Genomic DNA, 19,559 nt, shown 5'->3' on the forward strand with positions numbered 1-19,559 from the left:
CACTCAGCGGCTTAGCTGTAGATCTTGTGCGGCCTGTAGCGGCCATGCTGGACACCACATCCTTCTGCTGTAAGTTCTCTTGCAGGGTTTGTCTCTCCAGGGACGTTCTTCTCTGTCTGGGTGCAGGAGTGGGGGGCTGTGCACCTGCTGCTCGTCCTGCACTCACCACCTGTGCTGCTCCATGCTGGCCGGGCCTGGGACTCACTTCCTTCATTGCTTCACTCACTTTGTTTTCTTGTATCTTCTTTAGAACATCCATATTCTGCTGACTTTCTTCCTTACAAATGACTCTGGGATTTCCATCCCTTGTAGAAATTGTATGGGAGTTTTCTCCCGGTGTAGGCCTGGAAGCCTGGGCCTTGCTTGGGGAATCTCCCCACCCAGGGTGGCCCCGCCCTGGGCTCGCTCCAGACATCAGGAGACTCAGGAGCTCAGCTCTAACACAACCTCCCAGCAAGGGGGCAGTATTATAGTAGCTATATTCCTGTACATAGAGGGCAGTATTATGGTAGTTATATTCCTGTACATAGGGGGCAGTATTATAGTAGTTATATTCTTGTACATAGGAGCAGTATTGTAGTAGTTATATTCTTGTACATAGGAGCAGTATTATAGTAGTTATAGTCTTGTACATAGGGGGCAGTATTATAGTAGTTATATTCTTGTACATAAGGGGCAGTATTATAGTAGTTATATTCTTGTACATAGGGGGCAGTATTATAGTAGTTATATTCCTGTACATAGGGGCAGTATTATAGTAGTTATATTCTTGTACATAGGAGGCAGTGTTATAGTAGTTATATTCCTGTACATAGGGGCAGTATTATAGTAGCTATATTCCTGTACATAGAGGGCAGTATTATAGTAGTCATATTCTTGTACATAGGGGGCAGTATTATAGTAGTTATATTCTTGTACATAGGGGGCAGTATTATAGTTGTTATATTCTTGTACATAGGGAGCAGTATTATAGTAGTTATATTCTTGTACATAGGGGGCAGTATTATGGTAGTTATATTCCTGTACATAGGGGGCAGTATTATAGTAGTTATATTCTTGTACATAGGAGCAGTATTATAGTAGTTATATTCTTGTACATAGGGGGCAGTATTATAGTAGTTATATTCCTGTACATAGGGGGCAGTATTATAGTAGTTATATTCTTGTACATAGGGGGCAGTATTATAGTAGCTATATTCTTGTACATAGGGGGCAGTATTATAGTAGTTATATTCTTGTACATAGGGGGCAGTATTATAGTAGTTATATTCCTGTACATAGGGGGCAGTATTATAGTAGTTATATTCTTGTACATAGGGGGCAGTATTATAGTAGCTATATTCTTGGACATAGGGGGCAGTATTATAGTAGTTATATTCCTGTACATTGGGGGCAGTATTGTAGTAGTTATATTCTTGTACATAGGAGCAGTATTATAGTAGTTAGATACTAGTACATAGGGATGAAGTATTATAGTAGTTATATTCTTGTATATTGGGAGCAGTATTATAGTAGTTATATTTCTGTACATAGGGGCAGTATTATAGTAGTTATATTCTTGTACATAGGGGGCAGTTTTATAGTAGTTATATTCTTGTACATAGGAGCAGTATTGTAGTAGTTATATTCTTGTACATAGTGGGCAGTATTATAGTAGTTATATTCTTGTACATAGGGGGCAGTATTATAGTAGTTATATTCTTGTACATAGGGAGCAGTATTATAGTAGTTATATTCTTGTACATAGGGGGCAGTATTATGGTAGTTATATTCCTGTGCATAGGGGGCACTATTATAGTAGTTATATTCTTGTACATAGGAGCAGTATTATAGTAGTTATATTCTTGTACATAGGGGGCAGTATTTTAGTAGTTATATTCCTGTACATAGGGGGCAGTATTATAGTAGTTATATTCTTGTACATAGGGGGCAGTATTATAGTAGTTATATTCTTGTACATAGGGGGCAGTATTATAGTAGCTATATTCTTGGACATAGGGGGCAGTATTATAGTAGTTATATTCCTGTACATTGGGGGCAGTATTGTAGTAGTTATATTCTTGTACATAGGAGCAGTATTATAGTAGTTAGATACTAGTACATAAGGATGAAGTATTATAGTAGTTATATTCTTGTATATTGGGAGCAGTATTATAGTAGTTATATTTCTGTACATAGGGGCAGTATTATAGTAGTTATATTCTTGTACATAGGGGGCAGTTTTATAGTAGTTATATTCTTGTACATAGGAGCAGTATTGTAGTAGTTATATTCTTGTACATAGTGGGCAGTATTATAGTAGTTATATTCTTGTACATAGGGGGCAGTATTATAGTAGTTATATTCTTGTACATAGGGAGCAGTATTATAGTAGTTATATTCTTGTACATAGGGGGCAGTATTATGGTAGTTATATTCCTGTGCATAGGGGGCACTATTATAGTAGTTATATTCTTGTACATAGGAGCAGTATTATAGTAGTTATATTCTTGTACATAGGGGGCAGTATTTTAGTAGTTATATTCCTGTACATAGGGGGCAGTATTATAGTAGTTATATTCTTGTACATAGGGGGCAGTATTATAGTAGCTATATTCTTGTACATAGGGGGCAGTATTATAGTAGTTATATTCTTGTACATAGGGGGCAGTATTATAGTAGTTATATTCTTGTACATAGGAGCAGTATTGTAGTAGTTATATTCTTGTACATAGGAGCAGTATTATAGTAGTTATATACTAGTACATAGGGATGAAGTATTATAGTAGTTATATTCTTGTACATAGGGAGCAGTATTATAGTAGTTATATTACTGTACATAGGGGCAGTTTTATAGTAGTTATATTCTTGTACATAGGAGCAGTATTGTAGTAGTTATATTCTTGTACATAGGAGCAGTATTATAGTAGTTATATACTAGTACATAGGGATGAAGTATTATAGTAGTTATATTCTTGTACATAGGGAGCAGTATTATAGTAGTTATATTCCTGTACATAGGGGCAGTATTATAGTAGTTATATTCTTGTACATAGGGGGCAGTTTTATAGTAGTTATATTCTTGTACATAGGAGCAGTATTGTAGCAGTTATATTCTTGTACATAGGAGCAGTATTATAGTAGTTATATTCTTGTACATAGGGGGCAGTATTATAGTAGCTATATTCTTGTACATAGGGGGCAGTATTATAGTAGTTATATTCTTGTACATAGGGGGCAGTATTATAGTAATTATATTCTTGTACATAGGGGGCAGTATAATAGTAGTTATAGTCTTGTACATAGGGGGCAGTATTATAGTAGTTATATTCTTGTACATAAGGGGCAGTATTATAGTAGTTATATTCCTGTACATAGGGGCAGTATTATAGTAGTTATATTCTTGTACATAGGAGGCAGTGTTATAGTAGTTATATTCCTGTACATAGGGGGCAGTATTATAGTAGTTATATTCCTGTACATAGGGGCAGTATTATAGTAGTTATATTCTTGTACATAGGAGGCAGTGTTATAGTAGTTATATTCCTGTACATAGGGGGAAGTATTATAGTAGCTATATTCCTGTACATAGAGGGCAGTATTATGGTAGTTATATTCCTGTACATAGGGGGCAGTATTATAGTAGTCATATTCTTGTACATAGGGGGCAGTATTATAGTAGTTATATTCTTGTACATAGGGGGCAGTATTATAGTAGTTATATTCTTGTACATAGGGGGCAGTATTATAGTAGTTATATTCTTGTACATAGGGGGCAGTATTATAGTAGTTATATTCTTGTACATAGGAGCAGTACTATAGTAGTTATATTCTTGTACATAGGGGCAGTATTATAGTAGTTATATTCTTGTACATAGGGGGCAGTTTTATAGTAGTTATATTCTTGTACATAGGGAGCTGTATTATAGTAGTTATATTCCTGTACATAGGGGGCACTATTATAGTAGTTATATTCTTGTACATAGGAGCAGTATTATAGTAGTTATATTCTTGTACATAGGGGGCAGTATTTTAGTAGTTATATTCCTGTACATAGGGGGCAGTATTATAGTAGTTATATTCTTGTACATAGGGGGCAGTATTATAGTAGCTATATTCTTGTACATAGGGGGCAGTATTATAGTAGTTATATTCTTGTACATAGGGGGCAGTATTATAGTAGTTATATTCTTGTACATAGGAGCAGTATTGTAGTAGTTATATTCTTGTACATAGGAGCAGTATTATAGTAGTTATATACTAGTACATAGGGATGAAGTATTATAGTAGTTATATTCTTGTACATAGGGAGCAGTATTATAGTAGTTATATTCCTGTACATAGGGGCAGTTTTATAGTAGTTATATTCTTGTACATAGGAGCAGTATTGTAGTAGTTATATTCTTGTACATAGGAGCAGTATTATAGTAGTTATATACTAGTACATAGGGATGAAGTATTATAGTAGTTATATTCTTGTACATAGGGAGCAGTATTATAGTAGTTATATTCCTGTACATAGGGGCAGTATTATAGTAGTTATATTCTTGTACATAGGGGGCAGTTTTATAGTAGTTATATTCTTGTACATAGGAGCAGTATTGTAGCAGTTATATTCTTGTACATAGGAGCAGTATTATAGTAGTTATATTCTTGTACATAGGGGGCAGTATTATAGTAGCTATATTCTTGTACATAGGGGGCAGTATTATAGTAGTTATATTCTTGTACATAGGGGGCAGTATTATAGTAATTATATTCTTGTACATAGGGGGCAGTATAATAGTAGTTATAGTCTTGTACATAGGGGGCAGTATTATAGTAGTTATATTCTTGTACATAAGGGGCAGTATTATAGTAGTTATATTCCTGTACATAGGGGCAGTATTATAGTAGTTATATTCTTGTACATAGGAGGCAGTGTTATAGTAGTTATATTCCTGTACATAGGGGGCAGTATTATAGTAGTTATATTCCTGTACATAGGGGCAGTATTATAGTAGTTATATTCTTGTACATAGGAGGCAGTGTTATAGTAGTTATATTCCTGTACATAGGGGGAAGTATTATAGTAGCTATATTCCTGTACATAGAGGGCAGTATTATGGTAGTTATATTCCTGTACATAGGGGGCAGTATTATAGTAGTCATATTCTTGTACATAGGGGGCAGTATTATAGTAGTTATATTCTTGTACATAGGGGGCAGTATTATAGTAGTTATATTCTTGTACATAGGGGGCAGTATTATAGTAGTTATATTCTTGTACATAGGAGCAGTACTATAGTAGTTATATTCTTGTACATAGGGGCAGTATTATAGTAGTTATATTCTTGTACATAGGGGGCAGTTTTATAGTAGTTATATTCTTGTACATAGGGAGCTGTATTATAGTAGTTATTTCCTGATCGTCTCAGGGGCAGCACACACAAATGGGTTTTAGTCCTCTAGAACCAATCAGATAGAGACAGGTTACCAAGCAGTACACATGTATTCAATTAACTAGTTAAGGAGCCCTATAAGAGGGCGGAGGAACTAGGAGACAGTGTATTTTTTCTTTCTCAAGGTCAAAGATACAGACAGGACCTATGCTGCTGCTGTTCTTGTGTCCGCGCTGCACACAGTGGGGTGTCCCATGTTGCTCAGACGCGATGGTGTACTGAGACGGCCACTGTTTCAGCAGCCTAAACATGGGCAGTGTTGAGCCTCGGTACACGCCTGCCCTCCCAGGGTTTCGATACCCGCAAGGCTGTAATGGCCTCCAGAGGAGATGAAGGCCGCCTACGTCACACTACTGCAAGCCCCGCCTACCTCCATGGCGGGAGCCGGACCGGAAGTGCCTCAGCCCGAGGAGTCCGGAGGTGACGCTTCAGGTGAGGGGAGGCCGGGCCTGTGTGATGCCATGATTACAGCACCGGATGTGGTGTTCCCTTTCTGGCGCCAGGGAGTTGTGGCTGAGGACCGGATGTGACGCAATTGGCGTCTGGAGTTTGATGTTCCGGCGCCACAATATGCAGATTGCTCTCTGCCAGCAACGCGGCCCTCTGCTTACTGAGGTAAGAAATGGCTCCTGTTATGCTCATGCTCCCTGGTGTGTATTCACACTGCGCTGATTACTGCTGTCCAGGCCTGCACTCCCTGCTACACAGTGCTGCTGCTCCTATATAGGTTTGTATACCTCTGCAGGATATATATAGGAGGGCTGTGTCCTAATGCGATGTTATAGGCACTCACTGCTTTATAGTGCTGCAGCGCGAGTATCAAATGTATAAGGTTATATGTACAACTCGCTGTTACATCATGCCTCAGGCTACTATATTACTCATATAGAATGCTATGCTAGCTGCTATATTACACATATAGAATGCTATGCTAGCTGCTATATTACACATATAGAATGCTATGCTAGCTGCTATAGTATACATATAGGATGCTATGTTGTGTTATGATACATTTGCTGGTTGCCTCTAGCTGCTATATTATACATATAGGATGCTATGTTATGCACTCGCTGGTTACCCCTAGCTACTATATTACATATATAGGATGCTATGTTATGTTACACTCCAGATCCTTTCTAACCTGTGTGTGCTTTCTCTCGTCAGATCACTACTGCTAAGCAGCTCCAGGCCTGGCAGGTGCCAGAATGGGAGACTGGCTGGGATTCCCAGCTTCCTTTGATAAGGCCTCAGCTCCTGTATTGGATTTATATGATGCATAAAAATCTATGATGTAATGCACTTCTGTTACATAGGGTCTCATCCCCCATATTACATGTATAGCATGGTGTTATTATTATGCACTCCCTGTGTCGTAGTGCATCAGCTGCTATTAGATGTGTAAGATGCTATGATATTATGCACATAGTGCCGCAGCCCCTATATTTGATGTTATTATACACTATTGATTAATGCATCTGCTGTTATTAGATGTATAAATGCTATATAGGCACTCCCTGTCTCACAGTGCCTCCGCTCCTGTGTTGGATGTATAGCGGGGTGCTGTTATCATGCACCCCCTGTCTCATAGTGCCTCCGCTCCTGTGTTGGATGTATAGCGGGGTGCTGTTATCATGCACCCCCTGTCTCATAGTGCCTCCGCTCCTGTGTTGGATGTATAGCGGGGTGCTGTTATCATGCACCCCCTGTCTCATAGTGCCTCCGCTCCTGGGTCGGATGTATAGCGGGGTGCTGTTATCATGCACTCCCTGTCTCATAGTGCCTCCGCTCCTGTGTTGGATGTATAGCGGGGTGCTGTTATCATGCACCCCCTGTCTCACAGTGCCTCCGCTCCTGTGTTGGATGTATAGCGGGGTGCTGTTATCATGCACCCCCTGTCTCATAGTGCCTCCGCTCCTGTGTTGGATGTATAGCGGGGTGCTGTTATCATGCACCCCCTGTCTCATAGTGCCTCCGCTCCTGTGTTGGATGTATAGCGGGGTGCTGTTATCATGCACCCCCTGTCTCATAGTGCCTCCGCTCCTGTGTTGGATGTATAGCGGGGTGCTGTTATCATGCACCCCCTGTCTCATAGTGCCTCCGCTCCTGGGTCGGATGTATAGCGGGGTGCTGTTATCATGCACCCCCTGTCTCACAGTGCCTCCGCTCCTGTGTTGGATGTATAGCGGGGTGCTGTTATCATGCACCCCCTGTCTCATAGTGCCTCCGCTCCTGTGTTGGATGTATAGCGGGGTGCTGTTATCATGCACTCCCTGTCTCATAGTGCCTTCGCTCCTGTGTTGGATGTATAGCGGGGCGCTGTTATCATGCACCCCCGGTCACAGTCTCCTGTGTGGATACGTAATGGCGATATTATGTGCACTCTCTGCTTGCATTAGTGCTAGAAATGCCTGGTCAGAACGGGTGATTAACCCTTGTTTTGTTCTGTTTTATAGCAGATGTCGCCTCACAGGAGCTCAGCAAGAAACCTTCTCTAAGCTAAGCATAGTCTCTGCACCTCCTGATAATGAAAACTAAAAGCTTATTAGTCCTGATTCACACATCTAACAGAGGACATTTATAGTGGATCTATATCATGGGGCAAGGGGCAGCGGCCTCTGAAGTCACCATAGAGCTCTGAAGAGGAGTCTTGTTCTGGGGAATCTGATAATGATGAATATTATGTTACACAAGATAAAGTTCTAGTAGGGGCCCCCATCCTAGAGGAGTGGATTATACATATAAACCGGAGCCTACATTCAAAGATGTACATTGAAGTCAAATCTCTTATAATTAAGGATCCTCCTGTTACTAAGGCGCCTCACAAAGCTATGTTCCCGCTGAAGAATCGGCGTTCCCTAGTCCGTAAAACAGTCCCTGTACTGAAGAAGTCCTCTACCTCCTCTGCTGCTGTGTAAAGTCTCCCTGCCTTCTGCCCCAAGTGGCTCGGGCTGAGCCGCTTGTTCTGGTGTATTAGATGAATACTGAAAAGATTGCATCTCATCAAGTCTCAAACAGATTATCTCTGATACAGGAGAGCCTCGCCGTATCCAGGTGAGTAAGTCATTTACCCTCACCAGTACGGCTAAAAGAGCCTTATGAGTCAGGTAATAGGATGGAAATGGTGTTTTTAAGAACAACTTCTGAAGTCTGTTCCAGCCAGAATCCATGTCTGAACCTCAATTTGCAGATGACCCTGGAAAGCTGAAGTGAAGGTCAGGGAGTGAAGCTCCACAGTTTCCATAGCGGAGTCTTTAGGAGGCAGCAGAAGTCTCTGGCTAAGCAAGAAGACGCTTTCTCTTCCAGGAGAAGATTTCCTATTACCAGTCCTACTGTCATGTGACGCCGAGCTCCACATACATGAGGTGGGGAGGAAGACCTCAGAAGTATTACTCTCAGTAGTCAGGAACTACCATCAGACAACTGGGGACATCAGTCATCACAGGAGGCTGCACCTCAGTGTCCAGAGAACTCTACCGGCTGACATCTTATTTTTTGTATAGACCCTCATTTTTTTCTCTCCGCATTCAGTAAATAAATAAAAGGGGTCAAATTCAGGATTAAAGCGATCCAGTCTGCAATGGCTCTTCTAATTAACCCCTTAAGGACGCAGCCATTTTGTAGCTTAAGGCTCAGCCCGATTTTTTTGGATTCTGACCTGCGTCGCTTTATACGGTTATAACTTTTGAACACTGTTACTTATCAAAGCGATTCTGAGATTGTTTTTTTCCCCACATGTTGTACTTCATTTTAGTGGTAAATTTTGGCAGTTAAGTTTTGCATTTATTTACAAAAAAAAAGAAAATATGATAAATTTTTGGAAAAATTTGCCATTTTCGAAATTCAAAATCATTGCGTTTTCAGGCAGATCGATTTACCACCTAAATAAGTTGCTGAATAACATTTCCCATTTGTCTACTTTACATTTTCATAATTTCTGAAATGTTTGGATAATTTATTTTGATGTCACGCGGCTTACAAAAAGAATATCGCTTTTCCGGATTTTCAGAATTGACTATTTTGGGGATAAATACAGTTTGGAATGAAATTTTACATATTTAGCATCAAAACCCCCTATATAACCAACCCATTTTCAAATCTGCACCCCTCAAGCTATCAGAAACAGCTTTTACGAAGATTGTTAACCCCTTGAGATCTTCATAGTAATTGAATCAAAATGGAGGTGAAATTTAGAATGGTCATATTGTTCCCTTATACGTTCATTTAGCCCTAAAATTTACACATTTCCAAAAGATAAAAAGAGAAAACCCACCATACAATTTGTTCTGCAATTTCTCCTGAGTACAAAGACCCCCCACATGTGGCTGTGACTTGTTTTATGGGGGCACAGCGAGGCGCAGAAGGGAAGGAGGGCGCTGCAGCTGCCAGGATTTTAGTTTCCTCATTGGCCCCTTTTGAAGGCTATAAAATTTTTGCTTTTTCGTTATTGGGGCCATGTGATGCCATTTTTTTTGCGGGATGAGATGCTTTTTCCAATGTTACCATTTTGGGGTTTGTATCACCTATTGTTGAAAATTTGGGAACTTTTTTTGAGGACAGGAGTAGAAAAGCATCAATTCTGTACTGGATTTTTTACTTCTTTTTTTTTTTGGTGTTCACCGTATAGACTAATAATCCTGTTATCTTTATTCTATGGGTTGATACGATTACGGGGATACCAGACATGAATATATTTTCTTACGTTTTACTAAATTTGTCAAACAAAACCCTAATGTGGGGAAAAATCTATCATTTATGTATTGCCGTCTTCCAAGTGGCATAACTTTGTTACTTTTTTGGCTACGGAGCTGGTTGATGGCTTGTTTTTTGCGGGACATGTTGTACTTTGCACCAGTATCATGTCGCAGTACATATGGTTTTTTGATCACATTTTATAGCATTTTTTGTGGGATTGAAAAGGTAAAAATCATAATTTTTGGAGGGTTTATAACAGTTTTTTTTTACGGCGTTTATCGTGCGGGTTCAATAATGATTTACTTTTATTCTACGGGTTGTTACGGACGCGGTGATACTATATATGTGGGGTTTGTCTTATGATTTAGACTTTTTTTTTTTGAGTTATATGTCTCTTTATATGTTTTGGGGGTTTGGGGCATTTTTAGTGATTTATGACTTTATTTTTTTATTGAATAACTTTTTTTTTTACTTTTTCACTTTTATACCATGGGACATGAAGAAGCAATCATCTGATTGCTTCTTCATGCTAATATTCTGCAATACTGATGTATTGCAGAGTATTATCAGTGTCAGCCTATGCACTTGCATAGGCTGGCACTCTGCCAGTAAGATGACGTCACAGACGCCATCTTACTGGCAATTCTTGCAGGTAACTCTGGGGTCCAGATCGGACCCCAGAGTTACTATAGCAACGATCGGCGCACCCCGAAAACGGTTCGGGGGGGCCGATCGTGGGGGAAAGATCCCCCAGATACATGTTAGATGCCGCGGTCGCGCTGACCGCGGCATTTAACGGGTTAAGCACCCGCGATCGGAGACAACTCCGATCGCGGGTGTTACACTGGGGTGCCGGCTATCAGTCACAGCCGGCACCCCGTCTTTCTCGATGCCGGTTCGGCTCAGATCTTGAGCTGAACCGGCATCAGCTCAGCGTCCGATATATCGGATGCTGAGCGCTAAGTCACTGCGCTCAGCGTCCGATATATCGGACGCTGAGCGTTAAGAGGTTAAAGAGGACTATCTAGTCACTGTAGCCTCAATGTTCCCTGTCTACTCACAGGGGAAAGTTGTGTAGTGATTCAAACCAGATCCAAAAGATTGCATCTCCAGTTTTTCTTTTTTTGGCAGTGGTTTTTCATGGCAGCCCTGAGAATCAGGGTATCACAATGGTGGAGTATCCAGACAGCCGGCTGATAAGAGCTTCCTCAGAACCTCTACTCCAATCCCATGTTTTAGAAGTTTCTCCAATTGTGTCAGATTCTGAGATTCGTGTTTAATGCAAAGAAATCTTACTTTGTGTCCCGTCAGTCACCGAGGTTTGAGCTTCTTAAATAAACACCTTAATTGGTGAAAGTAACCCCAGAATAAGTGGGGGCCATCCAGAGGTAAGTAAGAAGCTGTATATCACATCCCAGGGTTACAGTGCGCTCACCCTGTTGGGGTATCTGACATCTTATATAGATGTGCTACTCTGAACTAAGGTTCATACTGGAATTCTGCAGATTAATCTTCAGACAAAGTGGAACAAGGGACACGACATTCCTCTCAAGCCTATAAAGGGCTCTTCAAACACCAGAAAAGACGGTAGAAATCTCAAACTCAATCATCCAAAATACTCTGGTCTCCTATCTCCGATAGGGACTTGCATCAGATGCCTCCTCTGAGGGTTGGGGTGCCCATGTTAGTCATCTGTGGACTAAGAAGAAGTGGGGCAAACAAGATGATGAATCTCAAAATCCTAAAAGAACTTTAGGGCAGTAAAGCCCTTTCCTCCACTTTCAGTACCTTCTCCACTGTCACCACCCAGTCCAGTTAGACAACGGACTAACCATATTCTCTGAGCAAGCGGTGGGCTTGAAAAGCTATCACTTAGCCCGCTAATGTAAGGATGATGGCACAGACAGAAGATCTTCTGCACAGTACATCTGCAGGTCACATTAAAAGATTATAGAACACCACTGTGGATATTCTGGGCTATGAGCCATGCCACCCGAAAGAATGGAGTCTCAACTCATCAGTTATAATGGTGTAATGGTCAAATGAGGTTTTTCCCTATCCAGATGCCATAGCGTCATGCGGAAATCCAAAACTACCAAAAATGTAAGTCATTTCAGCCATACATTGGCAATTGACGGACTTCCTTTTTAAGTGGAACCAGGCTCTGGTGTACATGTTGCTTTCCTACTCCCTTGGTCCAAATGTTCTGAACAGTTTCAGAAGAGGTAAGGACAAAGACTATGTCTTCCCGCCTCGTTGGCTCCACAGGGCCTGCCACGGTCGCTGTCAAAAGGGAGGTACTGTAAGTTGCCAGCAACAGGGGACCTGCTCTCCAAAAAGAGCGTACACCATCCTCATCCACACACTCGGCAGCTAATTGCCTGAAGGCTGATGCAGTGATCATGTCACAACTGCGATCATATCCTGGGGTCACTATTACCCTACAGACTGCCCATGGTGAAAAGACTAACGGAGTATGAAAGAGGCTCAAATCTTCATCAACTTTGATCCAGAAATCTTAAAAAAAAAAAAAAAAAAAATCTCGACTAAATCTCAATCAAATTCTCAACAATGGCATCTACTGCATATCTTCTTCAAATTAATAATAATAATTCTTCAAAACCTTAAGTTCTGCTGTCCTTCCTGTAAGGAGCTATCGGTTGTCTTCTCAGCCCTATACAGGGCCCTATCAGAACTGTTACGGAAAGGTCCCTCACCTTTAAAGTATTCTTCAGACCGCCATCACCGCAGCCAGGCGGGTTATTGAACTACAGGATACATTAATCTAAGGTCCATACTTCAAAAATTTAGATGACTTCCTCATCTGGGTATCAATGCCAGATTTTTTTCCAAAAAAAAAAAAAAAAAAAATTATGCTTCCTTTTATCTGCAGGCCTCTTGTTAGGATTAATGAAGTCTCCACACTAAAGATTTAAGAATAGCAGTTCTTGATGTCTTCCCTTAAAAAATGATCTTCCGTTATTTTTTTTGCCTCCTATTCCAGTGCTCCCAATAACTGGGCAAAGGGCAAGTTGTCACTCTAAGCAGGTGGTCTAAGGCCACCATAGAAGAACACTACAGTATACATGCTATCTCAGAGATAAGGATTCCTTCTATACAGCCTACAGCTACCTCTTGAACAGAGTTATGTCATGGACAAAGTGGACAAGGCCACAACATGGTCGTCATCTTTAACCTTTGTCAAATATTATTAGGCTAGACTATCTCTTAAGCAGAAGGCACTCTGTGGCAGTGCAGTGCTTAAGCTACAAACATGTGGCCCACCCATAGAATTTTTCGGTACTGCTTTACAAATCCCATTTGTGTGTGCTGCCCCTGAGACGATCAGGAAAACAAAAATTTACTTACCCCGAAATTTTCTTTTCCTGGAGTCCAGGGGCAGCACATGCTTCCCTCCCTTATTTATATTGCTTTATAATAATACACTGTCTCCTAGTTCCTCCACCCTCTTATAGGGCTCCTTAACTAGTTAATTGAATACATGTGTACTGCTTGGTAACCTGTCTCTATCTGATTGGTTCTAGAGGACTAAAACCCATTTGTGTGTGCTGCCCCTGGACTCCAGGAAAAGAAAATTTCGGGGTAAGTAAATTTTTGTTATTCTTGTACATAAGGGGTAGTATTATAGTAGTTATATTCTTGTACATAGGGGGATTATTATAGTAGTTATATTCTTGTACATAGGGGGATTATTATAGTAGTTATATTCCTGTACATAGGGGGCAGTATTATGGTAGTTATATTCCTGTACATAGAGGGCAGTATTATGGTAGTTATATTCCTGTACATAGGGGGCAGTATTATGGTAGTTATATTCCTGTACATAGGAGCAGTATTATAGTAGTTATATTCTTGTACATAGGGGGCAGTATTATAGTAGTTATATTCTTGTACATAGGGGGCAGTATTTTAGTAGTTATATTCCTGTACATAGGGGGCAGTATTATGGTAGTTATATTCCTGTACATAGGGGGCAGTATTATGGTAGTTATATTCCTGTACATAGGGGGCAGTATTATAGTAGTTATATTCCTGTACATAGGGGGCAGTATTATAGTAGTTATATTCTTGTACATAGGGGGCAGTATTATAGTAGTTATATTCTTGTACATAGGGGGCAGTATTATAGTAGTTATATTCTTGTACATAGGGGGCAGTATTATAGTAGTTATATTCCTGTACATAGGGGGCAGTATTATAGTAGTTATATTCTTGTACATAGGGGGCAGTATTATAGTAGTTATATTCTTGTACATAGGGGGCAGTATTATAGTAGTTATATTCTTGTACATAGGGGCAGTATTATAGTAGTTATATTCTTGTACATAGGGGGCAGTATTATAGTAGTTATATTCCTGTACATAGGGGGCAGTATTATAGTAGTTATATTCCTGTACATAGGGGGCAGTATTATAGTAGTTATATTCCTGTACATAGGGGGCAGTATTATGGTAGTTATATTCCTGTACATAGGGGGCAGTATTATAGTAGTTATATTCTTGTACATAGGGGGGAGTATTATAGTGGTTATATTCTTGTACATAGGGAGCAGTATTATAGTAGTTATATTCCTGTACATAGGGGCAGTATTATAGCAGTTATATTCCTGTACATAGGGGGCAGTATTATAGTAGTTATATTCCTGTACATAGGGGGCAGTATTATAGTAGTTATATTCTTGTACATAGGGGGCAGTATTATAGTAGGTATATTCTTGCACATAGGGGGCAGTATTATAGTAGTTATATTCTTGTACATAGGGGCAGTATTATAGTAGTTATATTCTTGTACATAGGGGGCAGTATTATAGTAGTTATATTCTTGTACATAGGGGGCAGTATTATAGTAATTATATTCTTGTACATAGGGGGCAGTATAATAGTAGTTATAGTCTTGTACATAGGGGGCAGTATTATACTACCGTATTTTTCGGACTATAAGACGCACTGGACCATAAGACGCACCTAGGTTTTAGAGGTGGAAAAATATGAAAAAAATTTGTTTTTCCCCAAATAGTGTGCTAAAATATTTAATAAAGTAACAGTAAAGTAGCAGCGCCTTACGGGGCGGTGCAGCCATGTTTCTCTTTGGAAAGGGGTAGGGGCGAGCAGCCCAACCCCCCTCCTGGGTATCAACGTGTGCCCAACGTGCTACGTACGGCGGGCACACGTTTATGTGAATGTAGCCTAAGGGGACTGTGTATGGGATACTTTTATTAGGGGTCATTGTGTGACATTTGGTGAAGTGTACTGTGTTCGGGGACAATTAATGGGAAGACTTTATTAGGGGACATTTTATGGGACACTGTTACCTGATGCTGAAGGATGACTCCCGTGCTGACAGTACAAGTGTTCTGTCTGATTCAGCACTACACAGAACACTTGGTGGTGGTGGTGGGGGGGTTGTGGTTCCTTTGACCCAACACTGATGGGCTAGCACCAAGCTCAGCCAACCAGTGTTGGGGGCAGAATTAGTGATGGGAATTATGGCTCTTTAGATAGATTTATGCTGGCACGTAGTCAGGGGGTCTCAAGAGTTGCCAGGGCTGTATATGTGACAATGGTCACAAGAGCTTACAATCTATGAGGAGGAGGGGCACTGGCGGTGACAATGCTTGTACAATGGTCACAAGAGCTTACAATCTATGAGGAGGAGGACACAGGAGGTGACAGTGCTAGTACAATGGTAACAAGAGCTTACAATCTATGAGGAGGAGGAGACAAAGGAGATGACAGTGCTTGTACAATGGTCACAAGAGCTTACAATCTATGAGGAGGGGAGGACAGGAGGTGACAGTGCTTGTACAATGGTCACAAGAGCTTACAATCTATGAGGAGGGGAGGACAGGAGGTGACAATGCTTGTACAATGGCCCAAGAGCTTACACTCTATGAGGAGGAGGACACAGGAGGTGACAGCGCTTGTACAATGGTAACAAGAGCTTACAATCTATGAGGAGGAGGAGACACAGGAGGTGACAATGCTTGTACAATGAACACAAGAGCTTACAATCTATGAGGAGAAGGGGACACAGGGGGTGACATAGACTGTAAGCTCCTGTGACCTTGTACAAGCACTGTTTGGGAATTGTTCAGTTTCACACACCTGTGAGCACAGCACAGCAGGCACAGGAGCAGAGACTCCAGTACTGGTCACAGGTCCTGTCCCCTCTTTAGTGTTATTTGATGGCCCTACAGCAGAGCAGCTAGGACTCTGGACAGTGACCTGTCCGGCATCAGTCACAGTGAGAGCTCCGTGCTGAGGGGGCGTGGCTTCTGCTTCCCTTCATCTGATAACCTGGAAGTGGTGTCACAGTCTGTGTGCCCTGCATGAGCTTGCTGCTCATAGAAACTAAGAGGCAGCAGCTTTGTGGAGCCGAGCTCAGCACTGCCCCTGCGCTTACTGCCATGTGCTGTCCTCCATTCTCTCCTGCAGTGGAGGGCTGAGACGCCGGCACTCAGTACATTTGGGCTATAAGACGCACCACAGTTTTTTCCCCATCTTCTGGGGAAAAAAATGTGCGTCTTATAGTCCAAAAAATACGGTAGTTATATTCTTGTACATAAGGGGCAGTATTATAGTAGTTATATTCTTGTACATAGGGGGCAGTATTATAGTAGTTATATTCCTGTACATAGGGGGCAGTATTATAGTAGTTATATTCCTGTACATAAGGGGCAGTATTATAGTAGTTATATTCTTGTACATAGGGGGCAGTATTATAGTAGTTATATTCTTGTACATAGGGGGCAGTTTTATAGTAGTTATATTCTTGTACATAGGGGGCAGTATTATAGTAGTTATAGTCTTGTACATAGGGGACAGTATTATAGTAGTTATATTATTGTACATAAGGGGCAGTATTATAGTAGTTATATTCCTGTACATAGGGGCAGTATTATAGTAGTTATATTCTTGTACATAGGGCACAGTATTATAGTAGTTATATTCTTGTACATAGGGCACAGTATTATAGTAGTTATATTCTTGTACATAGGGCACAGTATTATAGTAGTTATATTCCTGTACATAGGGGGCAGTATTATAGTAGTTATATTCTTGTACATAGGGGGCAGTATTATAGTAGTTATATTCTTGTACATAGGGGGCAGTATTATAGTAGTTATATTCCTGTACATAGGGGGCAGTATTATAGTAGTTATATTATTGTACATAAGGGGCAGTATTATAGTAGTTATATTCCTGTACATAGGGCACAGTATTATAGTAGTTATATTCTTGTACATAGGGCACAGTATTATAGTAGTTATATTCTTGTACATAGGGCACAGTATTATAGTAGTTATATTCTTGTACATAGGGCACAGTATTATAGTAGTTATATTCTTGTACATAGGGGGCAGTATTATAGTAGTTATATTCTTGTACATAGGGGGCAGTAGTATAGTAGTTATATTCTTGTACATAGGGGGCAGTATTATAGTAGTTATATTCCTGTACATAGGGGGCAGTATTATAGTAGTTATATTCCTGTACATAGGGGGCAGTATTATAGTAGTTATATTCTTGTACATAGGGGGCAGTATTATAGTAGTTATATTCTTGTACATAGGGGGCAGTATTATAGTAGTTATATTCTTGTACATAGGGGGCAGTATTATAGTAGTTATATTCCTGTACATAGGGGGCAGTATTATAGTAGTTATATTCCTGTACATAGGGGGCAGTATTATAGTAGTTATATTCCTGTACATAGGGGGCAGTATTATAGTAGTTATATTCCTGTACATAGGGGGCAGTATTATAGTAGTTATATTCTTGTACATAGGAGGCAGTATTATAGTAGTTATATTCTTGTACATAGGGGACAGTATTATAGATCTTGTATATAGGGGCAGTGTAACAGTAGTAGTTATATGTAAAAATACTATTTTAGTTATATTTTGTCTATGAGCAACATAATTCTAGTAGTTTTTAAACTTTACCAGTAGGTATGTAATTTTCTTTTTTTTCTCTTATAGTATCCACTGATCTCCGTAACGGTAAGATATAAGAGGTTGGAGTTTTTCATCACATTTGTCATCTGTAAGAGGAATTTACTACATTTTTAGTTTTTACTAAGCTATGAGATTGCTGCCATACTATAGTATTATCATAGCTGATGGTATGATCCATCATGACTAATGCTGCTAGCTGGTTCGGCAAAATGTCGACAAACACAGCATTTTCTCTTGCCGCCTGTTCACACGACACTTTCAATGGCTTTTGTTAAGTGTCAACTTAAGCTTTGCTGACCAAAAAGCCATTTGAAGCCACCAAGTTATTGTTTACGGCAAGAAAGTGTCAAGATTAAGACCAATCCAGAATGTCTTGTGGTAGGTGAGACGGCCCCCGAGGAACTTGACCTTCAAGGCAATAACCATCATAATTTGCATCGGTTCTTCGGGTATATTGATGATATATTTTTTTTTTCGTTCTACATTTTGTACCCAGAATCCCTCTGGACGCCGTCTCTTTGAGTGGAAGGACAAGCAAACCTCAAATAGCATTCTCCCCATATCCTTCAATGTAAGCGATGACCCCGATCTCGGATCCTACACAATACAAGCTCAACCACAGTCTGGAAACTTAGTATCAAGATCTTTTGATGTCGATGAATATGGTAAGTACTTGGTCTTTTCCAGTTGGACTTTTCCACTACCTTTTGTTATTGTAACCACATAAATTCCAACACTTCTCATGTGTTTGTATGGGTTTCCTCCGGGTCCTCCAGTTTCCTCCCACACTCCAAAACATACCTGATTTGTTTGTGAGCCCCATGGGGACAGGGACTGATGTGACAAGCTCTGTGCAGCGCTGGGTAATCTGTGTGCGCTAACAGAATTATTATTATTACTATTATCCCCATCCTATAATAGATGCCAGTTTTCATGACTTGTCAGAATTTTGACTATAGCCCATTCCATTGGCGAGCAAATAATATCAGTACTTCCTATTCTGTATCTAAAATGGAATCTGTTGCCAGGTGTAACCATGCAGAATACAGCCAGTGTTAGGTATTGTCCATGAGGGGATGTCTAATCATACTTTTATGTATGTTGTTAGTAGCAGCAGGACTGTGATTGCAGCTTCTCCAAGTGCACTGGGGGCATGTCCTTACACTGTTTTACTTTCTGTTTACACTGTTATATATGGTCACTGGAGAGATGTGTGATCATACCTTTATGTTTGTTGTTAGCAGCAGGACTGTGAAATATGGATTCATAATTCAGGATTTCAGCTTCTCCAAGTGCACAGGGGGCATGTCTTAACACAGTTGTGCTCTCTGTTGTCACTGTTATGTATTGGCCCTGGAGAGATGTGTAATCACACTTTTATGTATGTTGTTAGTAGCAGCAGGATTGTGAAATATGGATTCATATTCTAGGATTGCTGCTTCTTCAGGTGCACTTGGGGCATGCCCTTA

The 19,559-nt window shown here is 40.4% G+C and overlaps 1 protein-coding gene across 4 annotated transcripts in view; it reads left to right on the plus strand.

Annotated features, from left to right (window-relative positions):
* LOC140105828 (ovostatin-like) overlaps positions 1 to 19,559 on the plus strand; it is a 163,437-nt gene that overhangs the window by 70,860 nt on the left and 73,018 nt on the right. For 3 of the 4 annotated variants that reach the window (XR_011850649.1, XR_011850650.1, XM_072129929.1), the window contains exons 5-6: positions 18,115 to 18,135; positions 18,587 to 18,755. Coding sequence is in view for 1 of the 4 variants with exons in the window: in XM_072129929.1 (XP_071986030.1) it covers positions 18,115 to 18,135; positions 18,587 to 18,755 (190 nt within the window). In the remaining 3 variants the exon portion in view is untranslated. Of the gene's footprint in view, positions 1 to 5,551; positions 6,036 to 18,114; positions 18,136 to 18,586; positions 18,756 to 19,559 lie in introns of those variants that run through there. The other variant, XR_011850651.1, reaches the window with a different exon arrangement.

The sequence above is a fragment of the Engystomops pustulosus genome, chromosome 11, assembly GCF_040894005.1.
Source record: "Engystomops pustulosus chromosome 11, aEngPut4.maternal, whole genome shotgun sequence".
Taxonomy (NCBI): domain Eukaryota; kingdom Metazoa; phylum Chordata; class Amphibia; order Anura; family Leptodactylidae; genus Engystomops; species Engystomops pustulosus.